Consider the following 24264-nt stretch of genomic DNA (forward strand, 5'->3'; position numbering starts at 1 on the left):
CTCACCCCCTCTTTACACCACTGCTACTCACTGTTGTCATCTATTCATAGTCACTTGAATAACTCTACCTACATGTACATACTACCGCAATTAACCGGTGCCCCCGCACATTGACTCTGTATCGGTACCCCCCTGTATATAGTCTTACTATTGTTATTTCACTGCTGCTCTTTAATTATTTGTTACTTTTAGCTCTTATTCTTATCTGTATTTTTTTGAAACTGCATTGTTGTTTAGGGGCTCGTAAGTAAGCATTTCACTGTAACACACTGTTGACACACCTTGGGTCAAATATTCAATTCTGTAGCTGTGTATTTTATTGACCAGTTATATTCAGCGCATTTGAATGTATTTTTAGTTCACCTTTATTTAACCAGGTAGGCCAGTTCACCTTTATTTAACCAGGTAGGCCAGTTCACCTTTATTTGACCAGGTAGGCCAGTTCACCTTTATTTGACCAGGTAGGCCAGTTCACCTTTATTTAACCAGGTAGGCCAGTTCACCTTTATTTAACCAGGTAGGCCAGTTCACCTTTATTTGACCAGGTAGGCCAGTTCACCTTTATTTGACCAGGTAGGCCAGTTCACCTTTATTTAACCAGGTAGGCCAGTTCACCTTTATTTAACCAGGTAGGCCAGTTCACCTTTATTTAACCAGGTAGGCCAGTTCACCTTTATTTAACCAGGTAGGCCAGTTCACCTTTATTTAACCAGGTAGGCCAGTTCACCTTTATTTAACCAGGTAGGCCAGTTCACCTTTATTTAACCAGGTAGGCCAGTTCACCTTTATTTGACCAGGTAGGCCAGTTCACCTTTATTTGACCAGGTAGGCCAGTTCACCTTTATTTAACCAGGTAGGCCAGTTCACCTTTATTTAACCAGGTAGGCCAGTTCACCTTTATTTGACCAGGTAGGCCAGTTCACCTTTATTTGACCAGGTAGGCCAGTTCACCTTTATTTAACCAGGTAGGCCAGTTCACCTTTATTTAACCAGGTAGGCCAGTTCACCTTTATTTAACCAGGTAGGCCAGTTCACCTTTATTTAACCAGGTAGGCCAGTTCACCTTTATTTAACCAGGTAGGCCAGTTCACCTTTATTTAACCAGGTAGGCCAGTTCACCTTTATTTAACCAGGTAGGCCAGTTCACCTTTATTTAACCAGGTAGGCCAGTTCACCTTTATTTAACCAGGTAGGCCAGTTCACCTTTATTTAACCAGGTAGGCCAGTTCACCTTTATTTAACCAGGTAGGCCAGTTCACCTTTATTTAACCAGGTAGGCCAGTTCACCTTTATTTAACCAGGTAGGCCAGTTCACCTTTATTTAACCAGGTAGGCCAGTTCACCTTTATTTAACCAGGTAGGCCAGTTCACCTTTATTTAACCAGGTAGGCTAGTTCACCTTTATTTAACCAGGTAGGCCAGTTCACCTTTATTTAACCAGGTAGGCCAGTTCACCTTTATTTGACCAGGTAGGCCAGTTCACCTTTATTTAACCAGGTAGGCCAGTTCACCTTTATTTAACCAGGTAGGCCAGTTCACCTTTATTTAACCAGGTAGGCCAGTTCACCTTTATTTGACCAGGTAGGCCAGTTCACCTTTATTTAACCAGGTAGGCCAGTTCACCTTTATTTGACCAGGTAGGCCAGTTCACCTTTATTTAACCAGGTAGGCCAGTTCACCTTTATTTAACCAGGTAGGCCAGTTCACCTTTATTTAACCAGGTAGGCCAGTTCACCTTTATTTAACCAGGTAGGCCATTTCACCTTTATTTAACCAGGTAGGCCATTTCACCTTTATTTAACCAGGTAGGCCAGTTGAGAACAAGTTCTCATTTCCAATGTGACTAATTCAATTTGCCCTTTATTTAACCAGGTAGGCCAGTTGAGAGCAAGTTCTCATTTACAATGTGGCTAATACAGTTTGATTTGATTTGAGGTATTTGAACTTTACCAATCAAAACTGTGCAGCGTCATCAGATAGACTGTATCAAGATGTTGAAAATGAAGTCTAAATGAATTAACTAAGCCTTATTTTTTTGCCATAATACGATTATTTAATGAGAATGTGACCATAAATAAGCACAACAATTGCAGTCTGGAATAATCTAGTCATTAAAGGCACAAAACAATTATATCTGGTATTGTAATGTTCTGAGTAGCATATTGTCGAAGAGATCTCCCCTAATAGCGCCCAGCCATAATGAGCACCACGTCATCACGCACAGCCTTTAATCTGCAACGCGTACATCTGATGGAAACATCTCTGGTGGGAAAATGTGCATCTTGTTTTTATATGGCTTTCAGAATATTTGCATGGAAATCTGTTGCCAATTGGATGGAAACCGAGCTAGTGATGTTACGGTGAGTGAATGAGGACCCAAAAGCGAACTAACTTAAACAGAGCTTCTTTAATAACCAAACATAGGTAGGCTCAGATAGACCGGCAGATTCCGACAGGACAGGACAAGGTTACAGCAAACATGACGATAGTCTGGCTCAGGCATGAAACACAACAAACAAGAATCCGACAAGGACAGGAACAAAAACAGAGAGAGATATAGGGGACTAATCAGAGGGAAAAGGGGAACAGGTGGGAGAAGGGGTGACGAGGTAGTCAAGAGGAGACAAGGAACAGCTGGGGGAAAGCGGGGGAGAAAAGGTAACCTAATACGACCAGCAGAGGGAGACAGGGTGAAAGGAAAGGACAGAAAGACACAACATGACAATACATGACAGTACCCCCCCACTCACCGAGCGCCTCCTGGCGCACTCGAGGAGGAAACCTGGCGGCAACGGAGGAAATCCTCGATCAGCGCACGGTCCAGCACGTCCCGAGAGGGAACCCAACTCCTCTCCTCAGGACCGTACCCCTCCCAATCAACGAGGTACTGGTGACCACGGCCCCGAGGACGCATGTCCAAAATCCTGCGGACCCTGTAGATGGGTGCGCCCTCGACAAGGATGGGGGGGGGGGGGGAAGACGAGCGGGGGCGCGAAGAACGGGCTTAATACAGGAGACATGGAAGACCGGGTGGACGCGACGAAGGTATCGCGGAAGAAGAAGTCGAACTGCGACAGGATTAATGACCCGAGAAATACGGAACGGACCAATGAACCGCGGGGTCAACTTGCGAGAAGCCGTCTTAAGGGGAAGGTTCTGAGTGGAGAGCCAAACTCTCTGACCGCGACAATATCTAGGACTCTTAGTTCTACGCTTATTAGCAGCCCTCACAGTCTGCGTCCTATAACGGCAAAGTGCAGACCTGACCCTCTTCCAGGTGCGCTCGCAACGTTGGACAAAAGCCTGAGCGGAGGGGACGCTGGACTCGGCGAACTGAGATGAGAACAGCGGAGGCTGGTACCCGAGGCTACTCTGAAAAGGAGATAGCCCGGTCGCAGACGAAGGAAGCGAGTTGTGGGCGTATTCTGCCCAGGGGAGCTGTTCTGACCAAGACGCAGGGTTGCGAAAAGAAAGACTGCGTAAGATGCGACCAATAGTCTGATTGGCCCGTTCTGCTTGACCGTTAGACTGGGGGTGAAAGCCGGAAGAGAGACTGACGGAAGCCCCAATCAAACGGCAAAACTCCCTCCAAAATTGAGACGTGAATTGCGGACCTCTGTCCGAAACGACGTCTGACGGAAGGCCATGAATTCTGAAAACATTCTCGATGATGATTTGTGCCGTCTCTTTAGCAGAAGGAAGCTTAGCAAGGGGAATGAAATGAGCCGCCTTAGAGAACCTATCGACAACCGTAAGAATAACAGTCTTCCCCGCTGACGAAGGCAGTCCGGTGACAAAATCTAAGGCGATGTGAGACCACGGTCGAGAGGGAATGGGAAGCGGCCTGAGACGGCCGGCAGGAGGGGAGTTACCGGACTTAGTCTGCGCGCAGACCGAACAAGCAGCCACGAAACGACGCGTGTCATGCTCCCGGGTGGGCCACCAAAAACGCTGGCGAATGGAAGCAAGCGTACCCCGAACGCCAGGGTGGCCGGCTAACTTGGCAGAGTGAGCCCACTGAAGAACGGCCAGACGAGTAGGAACGGGAACGAAAAGAAGGTTCCTAGGACAAGCGCGCGGCGACGGAGTGTGAGTGAGCGCTTGCTTTACCTGCCTCTCAATTCCCCAGACAGTCAACCCGACAACACGCCCCTCAGGGAGAATCCCCTCGGGGTCAGTGGAGGCTACGGAAGAACTGAAGAGACGAGATAAAGCATCAGGCTTGGTGTTCTTAGAGCCCGGACGATAAGAAATCACGAACTCGAAACGAGCGAAAAACAGCGCCCAACGCGCCTGACGCGCATTAAGTCGTTTGGCAGAACGGATGTACTCAAGGTTCCTATGGTCAGTCCAAACGACAAAAGGAACTGTCGCCCCCTCCAACCACTGTCGCCATTCGCCTAGGGCTAACCGGATGGCGAGCAGTTCGCGGTTTCCCACATCATAGTTACGTTCCGACGGCGACAGGCGATGAGAAAAATACGCGCATGGGTGGACCTTGTCGTCAGAGAGGGAGCGCTGAGAAAGAATGGCTCCCACGCCCACCTCTGACGCGTCAACCTCGACAACGAACTGTCTAGAGACGTCAGGTGTAACAAGGATAGGAGCGGATGTAAAACGATTCTTGAGGAGATCAAAAGCTCCCTGGGCGGAAACGGACCACTTAAAGCACGTCTTGACAGAAGTAAGGGCTGTGAGAGGAGCTGCCACCTGACCGAAATTACGGATGAAACGACGATAGAAGTTCGCGAAGCCGAGAAAGCGCTGCAGCTCGACGCGTGACTTAAGGGCGGGCCAATCAATGACAGCTTGGACCTTAGCGGGATCCATCTTAATGCCTTCAGCGGAAATAACAGAACCGAGAAATGTGACGGAGGAGGCATGAAAAGTGCACTTCTCAGCCTTCACAAAAAGACAATTCTCTAAAAGGCGCTGGAGGACACGTCGAACGTGCTGAAGATGAATCTGGAGTGACGGTGAAAAAATCAGGATATCGTCAAGGTAAACGAAAACAAAGATGTTCAGCATGTCTCTCAGGACATCATTGACTAATGCCTGAAAGACAGCTGGAGCGTTAGCGAGGCCGAAAGGAAGAACCCGGTATTCAAAGTGCCCTAACGGAGTGTTAAACGCCGTCTTCCACTCGTCCCCCTCCCTGATGCGCACGAGATGGTAAGCGTTACGAAGGTCCAACTTAGTGAAAAACCTGGCTCCCTGCAGGATCTCGAAGGCTGAAGACATAAGAGGAAGCGGATAACGATTCTTAACTGTTATGTCATTCAGCCCTCGATAATCTATGCAGGGGCGCAGAGACCCGTCCTTCTTCTTGACAAAAAAAAACCCCGCTCCGGCGGGAGAGGAGGAGGGGACTATGGTACCGGCGTCAAGAGCTACAGACAAATAATCCTCGAGAGCCTTACGTTCGGGAGCCGACAGAGAGTATAGTCTACCCCGGGGGGGAGTGGTTCCCGGAAGGAGATCAATACTACAATCATACGACCGGTGTGGAGGAAGAGAGGTGGCCCTGGACCGACTGAACACCGTGCGCAGATCGTGATATTCCTCCGGCACCCCTGTCAAATCACCAGGCTCCTCCTGTGAAGAAGAGACAGAGGAAACAGGAGGGATAGCAGACATTAAACATTTCACATGACAAGAGACGTTCCAGGAGAGGATAGAATTACTAGACCAATTAATGGAAGGATTATGACAAACTAGCCAGGGATGGCCCAAAACAACAGGTGTAAAAGGTGAACGAAAAATCAAAAAAGAAATGGTTTCGCTATGATTACCAGAAACAGTGAGGGTTAAAGGTAGCGTCTCACGCTGAATCCTGGGGAGAGGACTACCATCCAGGGCGAACAAGGCCGTGGACTCCCTTAACTGTCTGAGAGGAATGTCATGTTCCCGAGCCCAGGTCTCGTCCATAAAACAGCCCTCCGCCCCAGAGTCTATTAAGGCACTGCAGGAAGCTGACGAACCGGTCCAGCGTAGATGGACCGACAAGGTAGTGCAGGATCTTGAAGGAGAGACAGGAGTAGTAGCGCTCACCAGTAGCCCTCCGCTTACTGATGAGCTCTGGCTTTTACTGGACATGAAGTGACAAAATGACCAGCAGAACCGCAATAGAGACAGAGGCGGTTGGTGATTCTCCGTTCCCTCTCCTTAGTCGAGATGCGGATACCTCCCAGCTGCATAGGCTCAGCTCCCGAGCCGGCAGAGGAAGATGGTAGTGATGCGGAGAGGGGGGCAACGGAGAACGCGAGCTCCTTTCCACGAGCTCGGTGACGAAGATCAACCCGTCGCTCAATGCGAATAGCGAGTTCAATCAGGGAATCCACGCTGGAAGGGACCTCCCGGGAGAGAATCTCATCCTTTACCTCTGCGCGGAGACCCTCCAGAAAACGAGCGAGCAAAGCCGGCTCGTTCCAGCCACTGGAGGCAGCAAGAGTGCGAAACTCAATAGAGTAGTCTGTTATGGATCGATTACCTTGACATAGGGAAGACAGGGCCCTGGAAGCCTCCTCCCCAAAAACAGATCGATCAAAAACCCGTATCATCTCCTCCTTAAAGTCCTGATACTGGTTAGTACACTCAGCCCTTGCCTCCCAGATTGCCGTGCCCCACTCACGAGCCCGTCCAATAAGGAGAGATATGACGTAGGCGACACGAGCAGTGCTCCTGGAGTAAGTGTTGGGCTGGAGAGAAAACACAATATCGCACTGGGTGAGGAACGAGCGGCATTCAGTGGGCTCCCCAGAGTAACACGGCGGGTTATTGATTCTGGGCTCCGGAGATTCGAAAGCCCTGGAAGTGGCCGGTGGATCGAGGCGGAGATGGTGAACCTGTTCTGTGAGGTTGGAGACTTGGGTGGCCAGGGTCTCAACGGCATGTCGAGCAGCAGACAATTCCTGCTCGTGTCTGCCTAGCATCGCTCCCTGGATCTCGACGGCTGAGTGGAGAGGATCCGAAGTCGCTGGGTCCATTCTTGGTCGGATTCTTCTGTTACGGAGAGTGAATGAGGACCCAAAAGCGAACTAACTTAAACAGAGCTTCTTTAATAACCAAACATAGGTAGGCTCAGATAGACCGGCAGATTCCGACAGGACAGGACAAGGTTACAGCAAACATGACGATAGTCTGGCTCAGGCATGAAACACAACAAACAAGAATCCGACAAGGACAGGAACAAAAACAGAGAGAGATATAGGGGACTAATCAGAGGGAAAAGGGGAACAGGTGGGAGAAGGGGTGACGAGGTAGTCAAGAGGAGACAAGGAACAGCTGGGGGAAAGCGGGGGAGAAAAGGTAACCTAATACGACCAGCAGAGGGAGACAGGGTGAAAGGAAAGGACAGAAAGACACAACATGACAATACATGACAAGTGAGGACTTTCTTATACTTACTTCAAATAATTGTAACAATAACCGCCTGGAACCAAATGGTGCTTGTTGCAAAGAGTCCCAAAAGCACAATGAAGTAATTCATAGGTTATTACTTTGTAATTACCATGTTACCATGTAGGTTCCAAGGAAATATTAAGTCATTTCCGCAAAATAAAGTGGTACCATGAGTGGGTGTGCCATGGTGTACGCAACATGCGTTCTCAGCTCAGGCTTAGGCAATGCCTGCCAGCAACTGATCCCATAGGTCAGATAAATGGTATTATGTACGCGCACGTACACACACACACACACACACACAGACGTAGGAGGATGATGGGTGGGTGACATGGTCAAAAGTTCAACTGAGAGAGGCAGAGATCTTAATCAAGCGCATGTCTCTCTAAAGCTGGATCCCACCACGCGTAATACTATAATGCTATCTGTCTTTCTCTATTTCTCTGTCTTTCTTTCTCTCTCTCTGTTTTTATCTCACTATCTCTTTCTCTAAGTCATTCTCTCTCTCTCTCTCTCTCTACCTCTCTGTCTCTCTCTGTTTTTCTCTCTCTTCCTCTCCGTCTTTATCTCTCTCTCTCTCTCTCGCTCTTCCTCTCTGTCTTTCTCTCTCTCTTCCTCTCTGTCTTTCTCTCTCTCTCTGTGTTTCTCTCTCTTTCTCTCGCTCTGTCTTTCTCTCTCTATGCCTCTCTCTCTGTCTCTATTTCTCTCTCTCCCTCTATCTTGCCCTTTCTCTAACTCTCTTGCCCTGTCTAACCTTCACCCACTCCTGCCTCTCCCTCCATCTCTTACTTGTTAGATCACAAACCCCAAGAGAACCAAACGTTAGCTAGCAATGATGTAATAGCAACATGTCCCCTTGCTTCACTGTCTATCACATCACTAGATAAATTCCCATCTACTGAGATCACAGAAGTTTCGCATAAATCCACCATACAGTTAAACTGATTCCACACCAATCAATTCCCTCACCAGATGAACAGTGGTTTGCCCCCCCCCCCCACTCGTTAATCACACACAATCACACATAGACAAAGAGGATAAGAATCGACCAGAGAGGTGGTGATGGTAATGATGACGGAGCTCTAAAGGTTATACTCTACTCACCCCATGTGCTCTGCACCAGCACCTGTGGCTGGTAGCTCCCCCTCTCAACTCTGTAGTGTCCTCTGAGCTGCTGAGAGGAGCCCATCTTTACTCTCTACCTCCCCTGTCCTGGACTGGACAGCTGTGAACCCACCCTCCCTATCGCCTCCCTGTCTACCTTGTTTCTGTCCCCCTCTTTCCTTCTCTCTCTCTTTCTCTCTCTCTCCCTCTCTCTCTCTCTCTCTCTCTCTCTCTCTCTCTCTCTCTCTCTCTCTCTCCACCTCTCCACCTGTCTCCCCCTCTGTTTCCCCCTCCCTCCCTCCCTCCCTCCCTCCCTCCGTTTCCCACTCCCTCCCTCCCTAACTCTCTCCCCCTCCCTCCCTCCCTGTTTCCCACTCCCTCTCTCCCTAACTCTCTCCCCCTCCCTCCCTCTCTCTCTCGCTCTCTCTCTCTCTCCCTCCATGCAGCTGGTGTTGGTGGGACCTTGACCTTCATTAGTACTGACAAGCAGGAGCACTGATTCTGTAAAGGTTGTGACCCTCACAGCAGATCTTGGCAGGACTTAGTCTAGAGACTCACACATCTGCGTGCCCTAGTCCTGTTCCGCTGCCCCACTGCGCATACACATCCCTTCACACACACATACGGGCGTACACACACACACCCCAACGGCCCTGTGGGGTGTGTGCTGACAACACTCTTCTTCCCCTCCTCCTCTTCTCAAACTGCACCAACTGACCGCACGGCTTCAAGGGCCTCAGATGTGCAGTGGGAGAAATTGCCTTTAATTGGACTGCTGCTGCAAGGCTTGGGAAAAAAATTGACCCCAACCCGGGAGAATACTGTTTCCTCTCCTCATTCAAGCTCTCCAGGGCCCATATTCCCAAAGTATCAATATGGGCCCAGCTCTCTTCCTCTCCGTCTTTATCTCTCTTTATCTCTCTTTATCTCTTTATCTCTCTCTCTCTCTCTGTCAACAATTGTTGGCATTCGGCTCTGCCACCAGTGGATGAGTATGTCTTACTTAACACCCCCCCACAGTGACCCTTAGGGTGACCATTGACCGGGTCAGGGTGTGACCTCCACTGTCTTAGAGTGGCACACACACACTCTGGACTAAAGACCCTACCGAGCCCTGTCTGACACCTCCATCAGGCCCCGTTGACCCCTACACCCCTAGGGTCAGAGTGTCCAGCGGGTTGCCCTCATTAGTGCCAGGGGGTCCTCACCTCGGCCTGGCTGCCCCGCTGTACCCCCCTGTCCCCACAGTCTCCCATGGAGAAATACGACCACACAGGAGCAGTGTCTCCTTATTCTACACCATCTCACCTCTCACCCTAAACACCTTGCCTTGTAAGTCTACCCTGGTCCTTCACCTGTTCAATCAATCAGAAAATGATTGATCATTAATCAATAATCATATTCAGGTCCACCTTCAAATAAACACTCCTCTCTCCCTGCTCCACCAGCTCTCTTTTCCTGGCGAAAGAAACAGAGAGAGAGAGAGATGAGGTGAGAAAGAGGGAGAGTGAAAGAGGGTAAGGAGGGAGGGAGGGCCCTCATTCCCTTTTCAATAGACGTGTGAACAAAAGCCTGTTCAAACTGTCGGGCGCGGAGCCTTGGGTGTTTACTGCTCTTGTATCTATAACCAACAAATCAAGGCTTTGGCCTCTCATCCACTTCCCCTCCATGGCCTCCTCCATCACTGTATTGGGAACAGCAAATTAAGGACTGGCCCATCTGGGTGTTATGACCAATTACGGGGGAAGCTGTCAGCCCAGATTAAAGCCTGTTGGGGAAGGAGGGCGTATGAGGGGGTCTTTTATTAGAGATCTGGAGGGAGGAGGGAGAGAGGGATGGGATGAGAGAGGGGATGGGGCGAGAGAGAGAGAGAGAGAGAGAGAGAGAGAGAGAGAGAGAGAGAGAGAATGATGGATGGATGGATGAATATGGGAGAGTATGGGGGAGAGAGAGAAGGGCAGAAAAGGAAAGAGAGATTGTGAAGAAAGAGAGAGAGAAGGGGACTATGGTGGACCATCATTTTTCCTATTTCCTATAAGGCTGTTAATTGAAACATTATGTTACACTTTCAGATTTCTGTGAGTTAGCACACTTATGATCCTATGGGTTCTTGGGGAAGTTCCATTATCTGGCTGTAGCTACAGGTCTGGATCTGTGTAGTTCGATGTGTTCTAGATTATGAGGTCAATTCAATTCAGTGTCACTGATTTGGAACGGTAAACAACAGAGATATGACTTCACACTAACGAGTCAGGATGAGTGCACTTTCTCAGCTAAACATAAAGGGATCATGTAAGCGATATAAACACAGGGGAAAATCCCCACGGTCCATGTACTTGGTGAAGTACCTTATTATCTCTGCTCACTGGCATAAGCAGTGATTTTCTGTAGCATTTTCTCCGGCCAGCTTTTCTCTCTTTGGGGGACTCAAACAAAAGACCCATCATTAACTTTTTGCTCCATCGGAATGCTGAAAGACCTGTCAACCACAACGCCCCTCCCTTCCTCCCCCTCTTCCTCCCCCCATCCTGCCTTTCTCTTGCTGCTTTTTGAGGGCTCCCAATTTGCAAAGGCCAGGTGTGCCTGGGCCCAGAGTTAGCCAGGGAGGGGGTGGGTGAAGGGGTAAGGGGGTGAGGGGGTGGTGGGCACACAAAGGGGGTTCCACAAGCGTTCCTGAGAGCACTGGTGCGGACCGTTCTCTGGTCCAGGCGGTGATGGAGGGTGGTGGGGCAGCGACTAGCTAGTGACGATGGTACAATATCAGAAGCTGGGGGACTGGAGGACAGAAGTGGGTGGGTGGGTGGACGAGGGGTGGATGAGCTAGAGGGGAGCGGGGAGAGGGGAGAGCAGAGCAGGGACTGACTAATTGGCACTAATTGAATTGGATGTGCAGATCAGATAGGGAAGCCGTGGAAATAATCTGAAGTGTCACAGCAGATAACGCCGGGCCTGCCCAGAGTGTCCACCTCATACGGCCGTCTGTAACATAGCCTGCGAGAGGGCACCGGCCCCCTTTGTCAGCGCCACAATAGGGAGGCAAGCGGAACCCGGCAGTTACAGAGAGGAGCGGCGAGCCCAACAGGGGGAGGGCGGTAGGAGGAGGGGGGAGAAGACGGAGAGTTTGCATTGTGCAGGACCACTTGGCTGAGTTTGGACTATAACTTGTGGGACATTTTAAACTTGAGTTAACTCAGTTTGTTAAGGTAAACTTGGGTTTAGCTTACATTAACTTATTTTAAGTCATATGCTCAGTATTGTTTATGGTGTAGTGGAGTAGTCCTGTGAGAAACTATTTGCACGTACTGTTGGGTAGTAGACTACTATGAGGTAGTCACTAAAACAGACAGGGCGAGGGAGGTTTAGATACCACAAGATTAATCTTCTGTGTGTGATGGCTGAGAGAGAGAGAGAGAGAGAGAGAGAGAGAGAGAGAGAGAGAGAGAGGTTATGAGGTGAGCTGTAAGAACAGTGGTTAAAGAGAAAATAAACATTTCCTTGTCGTGATTAACCTTGTTTATTGGCGGGAGAGGGGACAATGTCTGTCTCCTTCAGATGTGACACGTGCTGTGTAGATGTCACATTCTCTCTGTATACTAATGTACCAGACTGTTCAAAAGGGAATAGTCAAGGGGTCAAACCATTTGATTCTTGTGATGGAGAAAAGCAAAGGCACTAAACCTCCCAGAGTTAGGTGGAGAGCATGGAGTCAAGGCCAAGAGAGAGGAGAGAGAGGAGAGAGGGGTCATTTTTTGAGGTGAAAGAGGTTTGTTTTACAGTGTTTTTGATGTTCTTGTCATGTCGCCTACCAATCCATTAAATTGTGTGACATTGCAGTCTGTCCCAAAGAAAAATAACAAATTCATTGTCAAGCAATGAAGGAAAATAAGAGGTGATACTGACGTACAGTATATACAGGCCTTTACAAAACATAACTGTACAAACCTAAAATGAGAGTTGTGAAATTGTCCTTGGTTTGGGGGGAATTAGTCTGTGAGGTGAACATTTTATTTTATGGCAATGCTATTTTTCCATCAATTTGTTTTGCCTTGATCACATTGATGCCTGCACAGGAAGAAGAACAATATGTAATCTTAACTTTTAGTCCTTGCTTCAATCCCTTTTATACTGGGATTCTATCATTTGGAAGGCAGGTAGCCTAGTGGTTAGAGCGTTGGACGAGTAACCAAAAGGTTGCTGGATCAAATCCCTGAGTTCTTCCCCTGAACAAGATGAATAAGGCAGTGTTCCCTGGTAGGCTTTCATTGTATATAAGAAATTGTTCTTAACTGACTTGCCAAGTTAAATAAAGGTTAAGTTAAAATACTAACTGACACTCATTTTGAGATTGAAAATAGTGGGAGAGGAAGAGGGGAGTTACTGTGGACACTGGTACAGTAGGTGACCTGTACGCTTCCATGATTTCTCTGTACGCTTTTGATTAATAAGCAAAGAAGAAGTCACGAAAGTGTTGGAGTGACACAACATCTACGCTGGACTTATCGGAATAATTACAGAGAAACAACAACACCACAAAGTGTGGCCCAACACCATGAACATGTTGTAATGTATATACTGTATAACACATATGTCAGAGTCAAGGCCCGCGGGCCACATCCGGCCCGCAAGAAGGTTTTTTACGGCCCCTGGGATGATCTTGATTTATTATTAGAACCGGCCCGCAGCAAGCCGGCAGCCCGCAGATCTTTTACACGCACCAATACTACATTTCCCACAATGCAAAGGTGACGCACCGAGCAGTAGGCTGCTTCATTTCAATATTTATTGGCACAGCAGTCGTCAGCATCACAGTAAAATTAACTTTCAGATACCCATCAAAAATGGCAAAACGGAAGGTGGATACTGAGAACCGGGGGTTTCAAACAAGGTGGGAGTCGGAGTATATGTTCACGAAGGTAGCTGGAAAACCTGTGTGTCTTCTGTGTGGAGAAAGTGTGGCGGTACTGAAAGAGTATAATCTGAGACGACATTATGAAACGAAACACGCGGACAAAAACAAGAATATGGACATGGAACAAAGGCTACAAAAGGCAGAGGAATTAAAACGAGGCCTCAAATCTCGACAGGCTCTGTTCAAAAAAGCCAAATCACAAGGCCAGGCTGCTGTCAAGGCCAGTTTTATTTTGGCAGAAGAGATCGCTAAATCAGCCCGGCCATTTACGGAGGGGGATTTCATCAAAAACTGCATGATTAAAGTTTGTGACGAAGTTTGCCCAGAAAAAAGGCAACTCTTTTTAAATGTGAGTCTGAGCAGAAACACCATTGCCGAGAGAGTAGACCAGTTGTCCATCAATCTAAAAGAGCAGCTTGTGAAAAAGGGAAAAGATTTTATTGCATATTCCTTGGCTGTGGATGAGAGCACCGACATTTCTGACATTGCCCAGTTGTCAATTTTCATCCGCGGAGTGGACTCCAACCTAAGCGTGACAGAGGAGTTTTTGGCTTTACGTCCTATGCATGGCACAACTACGGGGCATGATTTGTATGAAGAGGTGTCAAGATGTGTAAATGAGATGGAGCTGCCTTGGGAAAAACTCGTGGGTTTGACAACCGACGGAGCACCTGCGATGTGTGGACACAGGAGCGGACTGGTGGCGAAGATACGGGAAAAGATGCAAGAGGAAAACGCGACAGGTGAGCTGACAGCTTATCATTGTATCATACACCAGGAAGCGTTGTGCGGTAAAGCCTTGAAAATGGAGCATGTAATGAGCATCATCACGCGCACAGTTAACTTTATCAGAGCCAAAGGTTTGAATCACCGCCAGTTCAAGGCATTTCTGACGGAGTTAGAAACGGAGCATGGTGATTTGCCTTATCACACAGAGGTGCGATGGCTAAGCCAGGGAAAGGTGCTTCAAAGATGTTTCGAGCTTCGTGAGGAGATTTGTCTGTTCTTGGACAGCAAAGGGAAAGACACAACACAACTCCGAGACGAAATGTTTCTGTGTGAAATGGCTTTTCTGTGTGACATTACGAGTCATCTGAATGCAATAAACTTGCAGCTGCAGGGTCGGGATCGTGTCATCTCTGATATGTACAGTACAGTGAAGGCATTTAAAACCAAACTGACTCTGTGGGAGACGCAGATGCGGAAAGAACATTTGAGCCACTTTCCCAGCTGCCAGACCATGAAAGAGAAGCTCTCTACCAGTGCGTTCCCGAGCACACAGTTGGCTGATAAAATAGGTATGCTTGCCGCTGACTTTCGACGCCGATTTGCTGACTTTGAAGCACAAAAAAGCAGGTTGGAACTGCTCGGTAACCCATTTGCTGTTGACGTGGAAAGCTCACCACCAAACCTCCAAATGGAGTTGATTGACCTCCAATGCAATGATGCACTGAGGGCAAAATATGCGGCAGTGGGTGCTGCGGAGTTCGCCCGTTTCCTCCCCGGCACAATGCCCCAGCTGCGCATCCAGGCTGCTCAAACGTTGTCTATGTTTGGCAGCACATACCTGTGTGAACAACTGTTTTCTTTGATGAACCTGAACAAAACATCACACAGAAGTCGACTTACTGCTGAACACCTCCACTCAATTCTGAGGATTTCTTCAGCTCAGAGCCTTACCCCGAACATTGATGAACTTGTGGAAAAGATGGGACACCACCAAGTATCACCCTCAACCTCAAACAAGTGAACATTACTGTGCAATCACATATTTAGAGTTTTTACTCAGTTCAAGTTTAAAAGTTAAAATTTAATATTTGTTTTCACTGCATGTTACTTCTCCTTAAACAAAGTGTTGTTTTTGATTAATAGATTTTTGCACTTTATTTTTTTGTATTTCAATCCAATTATATTTTAAAAATATTTCAGTTGAGTGGATGATAGAAAATTGCTATTATTGTTTTTTCTTTGAAGTAAATTTAGCCCACTTTTGCTAAAATAGAAAATATAGTCTACTGATGGTGCCTTGAATACCGGTTTCTTTCATTTAATGTTCATGTTATGGGGATATTTATATAAAGGAAATTTGTCTTTTGTGTCTGTTGAAAATTAAAGATTACTGACAGAGCCATAAGAAAATATTGCTTTATTTATCTGATCATATTGTAATATATTTGTTAGGTTTTCAGTAGGTTCAATTAGGTTCACTAGACTATATGCGTCATTTAAAAATTTTTCAATGAACATTCGAACAGTCCGGCCCTCGTCTTGTAGCTGATTTTTTTATTTGGCCCTCCGTCCATTTGACTTTGACACCCCTGCTGTATAAGGACTCTAGGAGAGACGGAGACCCGAAAACTGTCGATAAAGCGGACAAATCCACCACTGAGGCTTGAATTCAAAAATAGACTGGATTTATTGGGGCATCATGATGCCCAAAAAGTGCATTGTGCAGAAAAGTGAATAAATCAAAAGGTGTAAATAAACAAAAGACAATGTTTATACAGAAACGTAACACATTAATGACACAATTAGCTTCCATATATACATTGTGAGTCTACATATCATTCATTATGTATCATATGTTATATATACCATGATACCTCTGGATGGGATGCCCCGACACAGTTCTAAATAAGATGTCCAACAGATTGTGCGTTGGATTAGGGTCAGATGAAACACATCAAATAAACATCACCGAGCGAAGAGGCACGAGCCTGTACAACATGTGAGTCAGCTCAGTGGACTGGGTTAGTCAATGAGCAGACCTGTACAACATGTGAGTCAGCTCAGTGGACTGGGTTAGTCAATGAGCAGACCTGTACAACATGTGAGTCAGCTCAGTGGACTGGGTTAGCCAATGAGCAGACCTGTACAACATGTGAGTCAGCTCAGTGGACTGGGTTAGTCAATGAGCAGACCTGTACAACATGTGAGTCAGCTCAGTGGACATGGTTAGCCAATGAGCAGACCTGTACAACATGTGAGTCAGCTCAGTGGACTGGGTTAGTCAATGAGCAGACCTGTACAACATGTGAGTCAGCTCAGTGGACTGGGTTAGCCAATGAGCAGACCTGTACAACATGTGAGTCAGCTCAGTGGACTGGGTTAGTCAATGAGCAGACCTGTACAACATGTGAGTCAGCTCAGTGGACTGGGTTAGTCAATGAGCAGACCTGCACGACATGTGAGTCAGCTCAGTGGACTGGGTTAGCCAATGAGCAGACCTGCACGACATGTGAGTCAGCTCAGTGGACTGGGTTAGTCAATGAGCAGACCTGTACAACATGTGAGTCAGCTCAGTGGACTGGGTTAGCCAATGAGCAGACCTGTACAACATGTGAGTCAGCTCAGTGGACTGGGTTAGTCAATGAGCAGACCTGTACAACATGTGAGTCAGCTCAGTGGACTGGGTTAGTCAATGAGCAGACCTGTACAACATGTGAGTCAGCTCAGTGGACTGGGTTAGCCAATGAGCAGACCTGTACAACATGTGAGTCAGCTCAGTGGACTGGGTTAGTCAATGAGCAGACCTGTACAACATGTGAGTCAGCTCAGTGGACTGGGTTAGTCAATGAGCAGACCTGTACAACATGTGAGTCAGCTCAGTGGACTGGGTTAGTCAATGAGCAGACCTGTACAACATGTGAGTCAGCTCAGTGGACTGGGTTAGTCAATGAGCAGACCTGTACAACATGTGAGTCAGCTCAGTGGACTGGGTTAGTCAATGAGCAGACCTGCACGACATGTGAGTCAGCTCAGTGGACTGGGTTAGTCAATGAGCAGACCTGTACAACATGTGAGTCAGCTCAGTGGACTGGGTTAGTCAATGAGCAGACCTGTACAACATGTGAGTCAGCTCAGTGGACTGGGTTAGTCAATGAGCAGACCTGTACAACATGTGAGTCAGCTCAGTGGACTGGGTTAGTCAATGAGCAGACCTGTACAACATGTGAGTCAGCTCAGTGGACTGGGTTAGCCAATGAGCAGACCTGTACAACATGTGAGTCAGCTCAGTGGACTGGGTTAGTCAATGAGCAGACCTGTACAACATGTGAGTCAGCTCAGTGGACTGGGTTAGTCAATGAGCAGACCTGTACAACATGTGAGTCAGCTCAGTGGACATGGTTAGTCAATGAGCAGACCTGTACAACATGTGAGTCAGCTCAGTGGACTGGGTTAGTCAATGAGCAGACCTGTACAACATGTGAGTCAGCTCAGTGGACTGGGTTAGCCAATGAGCAGACCTGTACAACATGTGAGTCAGCTCAGTGGACTGGGTTAGCCAATGAGCAGACCTGTACAACATGTGAGTCAGCTCAGTGGACTGGGTTAGTCAATGAGCAGACTTGCACGACATGTGAGTCAGCTCAGTGGACTGGGTTAGCCAATGAGCAGACCTGCACAACAAAAGTTTTTCAAACGTGAAAATGCAATTCCACCTGTGAGAGTTCGAATTAGATTGTATTCTCCTCACATGTGTAAAGGTGGTGTTAACATGTCAACTCTATATGGAATACATGTGGAAAAACTGACATCACGTCTCTTTTGTTTTCACGTGTGAACAATTCAGCTCAACATGTGAAAACAGTTATTTCACATGATTATTTTTGTTGGAATGGAAGTAATGTAATGAAATGGGGTTTTAAGGTAAGTGGTACAATGTTCAGCTAAAATAGTGTCAAAGTTGAACATATACATTTGACATTGTCACTGACTTTTCAACATATCTGGGAATAGAACTCACAGCCTCAGGATTTGAGATACCTGAGCTTTCTGCTGCGCCACAAATGCTATAGCGTTCTCATACACATTCAATACCTATAATACATCTCTGCATGTAGCAAAATAATGCAATCTACACTGCTATTTTAGTTATCAGTTAATCTCACTATTCTCTCATTGATTTCATTTACTGGATTCAGCTATTTTAGTGTTTTCTGTATAGTTGTCTAATGTTGTTGGGGCATATTATTCTGTTTTAATGTTACTCCTGAATAACTATGATAAATATAATAGGTTTTAATGTTACTCCTGAATATAATATTTTTTCTTGAGCGTATGCAAAGTTTACTTTGAAGTCAAAAGTGTAGGAATACAGATGAAATCAGTTACTGACACAGACATGGTGGCATTGCAGGAAGTTTGGTATGCTGTGAACTAAGAGGTTGTGAGGTCAAATCCCAGGAGAGGATGTGTTGAATAATGACTGTGTAAATCCTGTGTCAAATATATATTAGTTGAAAACATTGCGGGTACTTCGTAATGTTCTGGGGACATCCTAACAACTCATTTTTGTTTGCAGGACATTAATGTGTAACTTCATGTGAAATATAATCTCATATGAAGTGTTCCATTTTATATGAGTAAGGTTCTGATCATGTGAAAATCCACGTGACGATATTTCACATGAAGTATTCCAAAACCACATTGTTTCACATGATTTCACATGGGAAATAAAATGTGCAAAATGTGACAATTTTACTTGAAATCATGTGTTTTTTCCCAATAAGTACGCTTTCAACAATCTGATTTATAATATGAAACACATTGACATAAATAAATGCTATGCAACCATGGACACGGTCAGTGTTGTATCTCAAAACATGTTTAGTTATTCTTTCTTCTAAATGTTTCCATAACAACTGAAATTGAATGCAACTGTTCTGAATGACATACTAAAGCCCATTGACCACTTCGCCCCATCAAACCATTATCAAGCACGATGCTGTCGTCTTTTCTCGCCCTTTGACCATGTCCCTCTATTGCTTCCCTATGCACTTCCTTGTTTACGCATCATCAAAAGGCGCCGAAGAAAGACAAGGGGCAAAGACTGTGCACTGCACACCAATGGGGACTAAAAACTAAACCTACACGCCTTTCACACTTTTCCTTCCAACCCTTTTGTAGCAGTGTTAGCTTGTTTGAACAGGAAGAATAGAACACAGGGTGGGAGGTGTGTGTATGTGTGTGTATGCGAGAGAGAGAGAGAGAGAGAGAGAGAGAGAGAGAGAGAGAGAGAGAGAGAGAGAGAGAGAGAATCACTAATGGTCCCCCCATCCCCTCCCGCCCCGTCCTGTCTGCCTGTTGAGGACCCTGGTCGGTCGACTGGTCTCAGGAATGCAGCCGGGCTCTTTCTTTCCTAGGGCTAAGTCAGTCAGCCTCTTGTGTGAAGCATGTCAAAACAAGCAGCCATCATTCCACCCTAGGCTGAGAAAAGCAGGCAGGCTAAGGAAGAGGTGAGGAGGGGTGAGGAGAGGTGAGGGCCTTCCAGTCCACTAAGGTCACCCAGCAATTAACCTCAAGAGGTGCCCCACCCCTCCCAATGTCTCTCTCTCTCTCGCTGTCCTTACACACACACACACACACACACACACACACACACACACACACACACACACACACACACACATTTCCCCAAGTCTCTCTCTCTAATCCAGAGGACCTCCACAGCTGATCGCCTCTCTCCCCCTCATCTGACCTCTGACCTTGCGCACCTCTTTGAATTTCACATGACTGTGCAGGTGTGGAGAAGTCCCTGGCACTGGATGGGCCCCAATTAGTGACCCTAATTAGTGCAGGGGCCCCCTGATGGGTTAAGGGAGGGGTGAGAGAAGGGGAGCAGGCAGGACGGTGATGCGTGGCTAAAGGCCTGGGAGGCCAGGGTTCTACACACACACTAATTCTACACACACTAATTCTACACACACTAATTCTACACACACTCAATTCCACACACACTAAATTCCACACACACTAATTCTACACACACTAATTTCACACACACACGTAGCACTAAGATGTGGCACAGGACTAGGTGATGGCTCCGGAGGGGATGGCTACCATCTTATCGGCTCTTAACCAACCATACTCTTATATAAAAAAAAATCACATTGTTCGTAACTTCTTTTGTACATAATGTTGCTGCTATCGTATCTTATGAACGAAAAGAGCTTCTGGACATCAGAACAGAGTTTTTCTTCAATGAGTCGGGTGGAAAGGATATACTACAGACACCCATGACGGGCCCAGATCCCCGTCATTCGCTGGAGAAGGAAACCAAAACTTTCCGGAAAAAGATCAGGGTGCCTTGTGAGGATCCGGCAACGAGTGGCTAATCTGCCTTTGCCTTCCGTCCAGCAAGTTAAAGTTCAATTGCAGGAAATTAAATGGGACAAACTGAAAGCATGTATATCGTACCAACGGGACATTAAAAACTGTAATATCTTATGTTTCACTGAGTCGTGGCTGAACGACGACATTAAGAACATACAGCTGGCGGGTTATACACTCTATCGGCAGGATAGACTAGCAGCCTCTGGTAAGACACTGGGCGGGGGGCTATGCATATATGTAAACAACAGCTGGTGCACGATATCTAAGGAAGTCTCAAGGTTTTGCTCGCCTGAGGTAGAGTATCTCATGATAAGTTGTAGACCACACTATCTACCTAGAGAGTTTTCATCTGTATATTTTGGAGCTGTCTACATACCACCACAGACCGATTCTGGCACTAAAACCGCACTCAATGAGCTGTATTCCGCCATAATCAAACAGGAAAACGCTCATCCAGAGGCATTGCTCCTAGTGGCCGGAGACTTTAATGCAGGGAAACTTAAATCTGTTTAACCTAATTTCTATCACCATGTTAAATGTGCAACCAGAGGGAAAGAAATTCAAGACCACCTTTACTCCACACACAGAGATGCATACAAAGGTCTCCCTCGCCCTCCATTTGGCAAATCTGACCATAATTCTATCCTCCTGATTCCTGCTTACAAGCAAAAATTAAAGCAGGAAGCACCAGTGACTCGGTCTATAAAAAAGTGGTCAGATGAAGCAGATGCTAAACTACAGGACTGTTTTGCTAGCACAGACTGGAACATGTTCCGGGATTCTTCCGATGGCATTGAGGAGTATACCACATCAGTCACTAGCTTTATCAATAAGTGCATCGAGGACATCATTGCCACAGTGACTGTACGTACATACCCCAACCAGAAGCCAAGGATTATAGGCAACATTTGCACTGAGCTAAAGGGTAGAGCTGCCACTAACCCAGAAGCTTATAAGAAATCCCGCTATGCCCTCTGACGAACCATCAAACAGGCAAAGCATCAAAACAGGACTAAGTGTCACGCCCTGACCTGAGTATTCTTTGTTTTCTTTATATATTTTGGTTAGGTCAGGGTGTGACATGGGTGATGTACAGTATGTGTTTTTGTACTGTCTAGGGTTTTTTGTAGGTTTATGGGGTTGTTTACCATCTAGGTGTTTATGTATGTCTATGGTTGCCTAGATTGGTTCTCAATTAGAGGCAGCTGTTTATCGTTGTCTCTGATTGGGAACCATATTTAGGCAGCCATCTCCTTTGGGTATTTGGTGGGTTATCGTACTACACCGGATTCGACGCTCGTCAGATGTGGCAGGGCTTGCAAACCAGTACAGACTACAAAGTGAAGAACAGCCAAGAGCTGCCCAGTGACACGAGCCTACCAGACAAGCTACATAACTGCTATGCTCGCTCCGAGGCAAGTAACACTGAAACATGCATGAGAGCATCAGCTGTTCCGGAAGACTGTGTGATCACGCTCTCCACAGCCGATGTGAGCAAGATCTTTAAACAGGTCAACATTCACAAGGACGCAGGGCCAGACGGTTACCAGGACGTGTACTCAAAGCATGTGTGGACCAACTGGCAAGTGTCTTCACTGACATTTTCAACCTTTCCCTGACCGAGTCTGTAATACCTACATGTTTCAAACAGATCACCATAGTCCCTGTGCCCAAGAAAGTGAAGGTAACCTGCCTAAATGACTACCGCCCCGTAGCACTCACGTCGGTAGCTTTGAAGTGCTTTGAAAGGTTGGTCATGCTTAACATCAACACAGTCATCCTGGGAAACCCTAGACTCACTTCAATTTGCATACCGCCCCAACAGATCCACAGAAGACGTAATCTCAATCGCACTCCACACTGCCCTTCCCCACCTGGACAAAAGGAACACCTATGTGAGAATGCTGTTCATTGACTACAGCTCAGCCTTCAACACCGTAGTACCCACAAAGCTCATCACTAAACTAAGCCCTGGGACTAAACACCACCCTCTGCAACTGGATCCTGGACTTTCAGACTGGCCGGGCAACAACACATCTGCCACGCTGATCCTCAACATTGGGGCTCCTCAGGGGTGAGTGCTTAGTCCCCTCCTGTACTCCCCGTTCACCCACAACTGCGTGGCCAAACATGACTCCAACACCTTCATTAAGTTTGCTGATGACACAACAGTGGAAGGCCTGATCACAGACAATGATGAGACAGCCTATAGGGAGGAAGTCAGAGACCTGGCTCATCAGGGTTTACCTTCTCTACTTCTGTCCACTGCCCCTACAACTCATCAGGGTTTACCTTCTCTACATCTGTCCACTGGCCCTACAACTCATCAGGGTTTACCTTCTCTACTCCTGTTACACTGGCCCTACAACTCATGAGGGTTTACCTTCTCTACTTCTGTCCACTGGCCCTACAACTCATCAGGGTTCACCTTCTCTACTTCTGTCCACTGGCCCTACAACTCATCAGGGTTTACCTTCTCTACTTCTGTCCACTGACCCCACAACTCATCAGGGTTTACTTTCTCTACTTCTGTCCACTGGCCCTACAACTCATCAGGGTTTACCTTCTCTACTTCTGTCCACTGGCCCTACAACTCATCAGGGTTTACCTTCTCTACTTCTGGCCTACAACTCATCAGGGTTTACCTTCTCTACTTCTGTCCACTGGCCCTACAACTCATCAGGGTTTACCTTCTCTACTTCTGTTCACTGGCCCTACAACTCATCAGGGTTTACCTTCTCTACTTCTGTCCACTGGCCCTACAACTCATCGGGGTTTACCTTCTCTACTTCTGTCCACTGGCCCTACAACTCATCAGGGTTTACCTTCCCTACTTCTGTCCACTGGCCCTACAACTCATCAGGGTTTACCTTCTCTACTTCTGTCCACTGGCCCTACAACTCATCAGGGTTTACCTTCTCTACTTCTGTCCACTGGCCCTACAACTCATCAGGGTTTACCTTCTCTACTTCTGTCCACTGGCCCTACAACTCATCAGGGTTTACCTTCTCTACTTCTGTCCACTGACCCCACAACTCATCAGGGTTTACTTTCTCTACTTCTGTCCACTGGCCCTACAACTCATCAGAGTTTACCTTCTCTACTTCTGTCCACTGGCCCTACAACTCATTAGGGTTTACCTTCTCTACTTCTGTCCACTGCTACAGGGAGTGCTACCCGGCTCCCCACCTTCCCTGACTCCCTTTCTACCTTTCCTCCTTCCTTTCATTCCATAATAAAGGGGGGTTCCCTTCCTTCCTACCTCCCCACCTTCCCTGCCTCTCTTTCTATCTTCCGGCCTTCCTTCCATCCCTCCTTCCTTCCGTCACTGTGAAACGGGCCACCCATCTTGTCTCCTGTCTCCGGGCCCTCTCGCGCTCTCAAATAAAGGTGCCAATCATTTTAATTGGCACCCTGGAGTCAATTGTCCCTGTGTTGTTGGAAAAGGAGGAGAGGAGAGGAGAGGAGAGGAGAGGAGAGGAGAGGAGAGGAGAGGAGAGGAGAGGAGAGGAGAGGAGAGGAGAGGAGAGGAGAGGAGAGGAGAGGTATATAATTGTTTGTCATCCAGAGAGGGTATAGTTAGTGGCTAACTTATGAATCAGCATAAGATTAAATATATTTCCCCTAGAGCAAATGCTACAGTTCACGTGCAGCCATTATTGGATCATAGTCTTGGTTTTGAACAGGATGTTGTCTATAAGAATGAAGTAAAGTCAGTTACGTGAAGTGTTGTG

The 24264-nt window shown here is 47.1% G+C and overlaps 1 protein-coding gene across 5 annotated transcripts in view; it reads right to left on the minus strand.

Moving 5' to 3' along the window:
* The window catches only part of LOC110531610 (shootin-1), a 37958-nt gene extending 29323 nt beyond the window's left edge, over nt 1–8635 (minus strand). For 2 of the 5 annotated variants that reach the window (XM_036987434.1, XM_036987432.1), the window contains exon 1: nt 8506–8635. In XM_036987434.1, coding sequence (XP_036843329.1) covers nt 8506–8590 — 85 coding nt within the window. In that variant the 5' untranslated portion in view covers nt 8591–8635. The remainder of the gene's footprint in view (nt 1–8505) is intronic. The other 3 variants (XM_036987435.1, XM_036987437.1, XM_036987436.1) reach the window with 2 other exon arrangements.
* Between the last annotated feature and the right edge of the window lie 15629 nt (nt 8636–24264).

The sequence above is a fragment of the Oncorhynchus mykiss genome, chromosome 9 (genome assembly GCF_013265735.2).
Source record: "Oncorhynchus mykiss isolate Arlee chromosome 9, USDA_OmykA_1.1, whole genome shotgun sequence".
Taxonomy (NCBI): domain Eukaryota; kingdom Metazoa; phylum Chordata; class Actinopteri; order Salmoniformes; family Salmonidae; genus Oncorhynchus; species Oncorhynchus mykiss.